General features: G+C 41.2%; 1 protein-coding gene across 2 annotated transcripts; it reads right to left on the bottom strand.

The window, feature by feature from the left end:
* Positions 1–148: 148 nt before the first annotated feature.
* On the bottom strand, positions 149–3,757 carry LOC101848695 (terminal nucleotidyltransferase 5C). 2 transcript variants are annotated; one of them, XM_005109930.3, is made up of 2 exons: positions 3,609–3,757; positions 149–2,431 (listed from the first exon to the last, which is right to left on the bottom strand). In XM_005109930.3, exon 2 carries the CDS (start codon positions 2,400–2,402, stop codon positions 1,173–1,175), a length of 1,230 nt encoding a protein of 409 aa, XP_005109987.1. In that variant the 5' UTR covers positions 2,403–2,431; positions 3,609–3,757; the 3' UTR covers positions 149–1,172. The 2 variants fall into 2 exon arrangements, with proteins under 2 accessions (XP_005109987.1, XP_005109988.1); XM_005109931.3 differs by having other exon boundaries at positions 3,562–3,757.
* Positions 3,758–4,174: the final 417 nt, after the last annotated feature.

Consider the following 4,174-nt stretch of genomic DNA (forward strand, 5'->3'; position numbering starts at 1 on the left):
CCCCCCCCCCCCCCCCATATTTTACCACACCATCATCGTCTCTCATTCATAGACCATGATCTAGCAAATAACCAACAACATAAAAAACTTGAAACACAAATCTGTTCTGCCCTTTGCCATTAGCCTTTAGCCTTTCAATTTCATTTTCCCGACTTGACATGTTTCAAAAGCTGAAGTAAGCTGAGATGGAATTACTGACACTTAATTAACTCTCAACTGGTAAAACAGATTAAACCCAACTTTTTTTCAGTCTAGACCAGTGAAACTTTCAGCAATCCAATAAACACATTTTTAGCATTTTTTTTTCTTTTGGGTAAAGAAAATACATCACCCCAGTTCCTTCTCAAAAAGATATAATGAGTTAATGTCTGACAAGTAACAAAAGGTCCTGTGGACCAAAAATTTTCACTGCACTTCTCTACAAGATAACAAACTTCTTTGTACATGATCCCAGGCTCACTTGTCTCCTGAAAATTTACTTTGTAAGTTACTGTAAACCACTGACAAGTGCTTCAATTCAGCATCAAGTCCATTACAACTGAAAGTGGAAAAAAAATAATCTTCTGAAGACTCTTCAGATATAAACTAAAGTAATGTAAAGTGAAGGCAGCAATATTAGTAGAAACAGATGGTTGAAATAATTTCATACCTTTTTGCTTGGTCAACTTTACAACCACTGACTACTAAAATCACCAATAATGTTTATGTACATACACACAATGCATCCTGAACTCCCAGAATATCATGTCATGGGAAGGTTAATTTTGTAATTGTTGCAGCAGTATAGATGTTGAATTCATCCAAGTATCAATATAACGTGTATGCTAACACAGTTTGCAAAAGAAAGAAATAATATTTCTCAAACACAGTGAAACAAGGAAAATATAAGCCAGCCCAGGAACATATTCTTCTTGTTTTTCAGTTCCTTGAACAAATAATCTGAAAAACCAAACTAATAGTCAGAGGGGGGGAAAAACCCTCTTAAGACGAAATTTAAGATCCAAGAGAATTGAGATCCTGATTGCGAAACAATGCTGAACCAAGTGCTATGTGAACTGAATATAACGAAGAGAAGTTACAGATGTCCTCTTATTTGTCTTTTTTTTGCACAAAAACACTTGGTCGACATACCCTTGTGGCAATGCCGACCCTTGCATCCTTCCCTAGGACTATTAGGAGCAGTGAAGGTACGGGGGGCAGTACGGGCAAGAGGAAGAATTGCTGATCTGGTGGTAAGAAGAGGAAGGCATTGGGTAGTTGTAAAATTGGTTGCTACTGCCATTGGTGTCAAAAGGCCCATAGAAAACCTGGTCAATGACTAGGTTGTTGAGTTGATCTAACTGATGCAGCTCCACACATTTGACTTGGGCCTTCCGTTCTTGAGCCATGTACACTTGGTAAGCTAGCTGGTGAATGAGGTTGAGCGTCTGCCGCCGCTCATGGCCCATAAGGCAGATGGTGCTTTCATCAACGACACGATAAAGGGTTGTGAGGTACTCATACTTCATATCCTCATCACCGTTGAAGTGATTGACCAGATAGGCTTCCAGTTTCTGACGTTGCTGGTTTATGTCACTAAAATCAATGAAGAAACGCGAACACATGTATCTCTCCATCGTCCGAATATCAATTTCATTTGCTGGGGTGTAACCCCTGACAAGAAGATTACAGTATTTGAGCAGACCACCACCCCTTATTTCCTCCGGGTTCCTTGTTGCAATAAGTTTATTATCCAGATGGTACCAGGCTTCAGAGAAATCACCATACAAACTTTCAGCAATGATGGTAGGATAAAAGTGTTCACTCATTGGAGCCTTGGAAATGTCATAAAATGTAATAAGGCTATCCAGGATAATTTGAAAGGAATCGACACTGAACTCAAACTGGCGCTTCATCTTATCCACAAATTTCAGTTCCACGTTTTTTCTGGTCTTGTGGGATAAAGAAATTAAACTCCACCTATCCCCGTGTTCATTACAAACCTTCACCATTTTTTGCACATAGGCTTCCTTCAAAGTACAGCTGCTTATTTTGTCCCTGCTAGTGCCATCTGGAAGGAAATTCACGATGCATCCAAGCACACAATTGCGAATTTTCTGAAGCTCATTATGGTTCGACAAATCCACACCGAAAATCAAATCAACATCATTGAATTCTTGAGCATTTGATGTGCCGAGAATGTAACTGGCGGCGCCCCCATTGAGACGAATGTCCCTTACAATGACACCATCTGCTGTCAGTTTGTCTTTCACGACTTGAACAAGATCTTTCAACTTGACATCGAGGGTAGGGAAGTTACCTCGTCCATGAATGGGAATGACGTCTTCCATAACTTCATGCAGCCTGGCCACTTGCTCATAACAGAGCACTTGAAATCTGTTGCTACAGCTTAGCGAAGCCATACCGGGTATTTGAGAAGACAAAGCCGCGTCTGCAATGAAAAGATGTGAAGATGTTATGGACGGCTTGCTTACCTCTACTCTCACTGCCAGCTTACCCGGCAGAGCGTAGACCTAATGTGCAGATTTAGCAACTTCTTACGCGTTCGATTGTTAGCCGCAGCACAACCAAAAACAAGTCCTTCCGCCACAATACGGGAGAATTTTTCTCAATGTTGCGAGATTGCAACACTTTCAGAAATACAAAAATATTAAAATCGACAAGAAAGAAACAGTAAAAATTCGTAAAAAGGATAGAAAACGTCTGCATACAAAACTAAAGACCGAGGGTTCCACAGAGGGCAATAATTGTAGTTTACTCCGCACAAACAGCTGTTTGGCCTACAATGATTAAAACGATCGTTCTGATTGGCTGAATACTGAGTTATAAAAAGTTTCGCCGAGGCCCGGGCAAGCCTCTACTGCGCAGCATGTAAATTATTGTTCTAGTTTGTGTGTCAACCTGTGGTGTAATAACAAGCCCAGTGTAATTACGTATGGGCCACAGTGGGCGTCGAAGGAAAACGTTCAGTGAATATAGCAAACGTGACATTTATTTGACAGCAGATCTTTCCGTCTGGGAAACTACCCCTATCGCTTTACAGTAGAAGCACCTTGCTGTTAATTCTAAAATTAAATAGCCGTTAATAAAATATTTTGGCAATCAAAAGGGAACCCCTCCCCTTTAGAAAAGTAAACCAGCCGACACGCATGGGTGAAATCGTGAAAACGAAACGACTTACAGTCTGAGCACCAGTGACACTGACACTACAGACTTCTTGCATAAAATGCTACAAAAATAGCGAGCAAGTCAATTTAAGAATGCTTCATCAGTAGTGTATTAGGCTTGGCCTGTATACAACAACGGTGGATGCAGAGCACTTGCAAATAACCGATGATCGAAAACGACCAAAGAACATTTTAAGTTTAGATCTAGATCTAGATCTACATTACCTTTTGAGAAATGAAATAGATCTAGATTTAGATCTACAAGTTCACGATATCCCAGAAGAAACGTAAACGACGTATCCGCTATAAACCTAATATGCAGTCGGAATGCAGTCAGAATTTGCACGCAAGCTACATAATAAAGATTACAAGCAGTTTGAAATACAATGCTCACAGTCACAGGCTTTACGAATCGCTACAAACAAGCGAGTAAAACTTCACCTCTGCCTCTGGCTCGCTTGTAAATATAGTGTTGACTCTGAAATACGTTGGTTTCCTACTGTGAACGTTTCAGCGTTGGTTGAACGTTCTCCTTCGGCGTCTGCGTGACTACTGAACCCTCCGAGGCTTCGTCTTGCGATAAAAATGACCTGTCCCAGTCGGCTATGGCGTTCCAAAAATAGAACGCGCGGGCGCTTCCCTCGTTCCATTCATAAAAGGCCCAGCGAGAGCGTCACCAATACGATGCTCTGCTATGATCGATTTTTCTACCCCCGCCTTTCCAGATTCCAGAGGATGGGGAAAAAATAGCAACAGCCAACGGAACTACTTTGACCATATATGGTATTGGTACACAACTAATAGCGATGAAACGAAAACAGAGTACGCACCGAGCCGCCTCGCTGACATAGGCTCTGTACTGGAAGTGGAAGCATTGATTTCATACTCATTAACGAAAACCTTTCATGTTTCACAACTTACGACACACACTGTACTCAGCTTAAATTGCATGCTGTCAGTTTGAGACCTTTGCTGGGGACATCCGCAACTCCAAGTTCTATTTAGTG

The sequence above is a fragment of the Aplysia californica genome, unplaced genomic scaffold, assembly GCF_000002075.1.
Source record: "Aplysia californica isolate F4 #8 unplaced genomic scaffold, AplCal3.0 scaffold00832, whole genome shotgun sequence".
NCBI lineage: Eukaryota > Metazoa > Mollusca > Gastropoda > Aplysiida > Aplysiidae > Aplysia > Aplysia californica.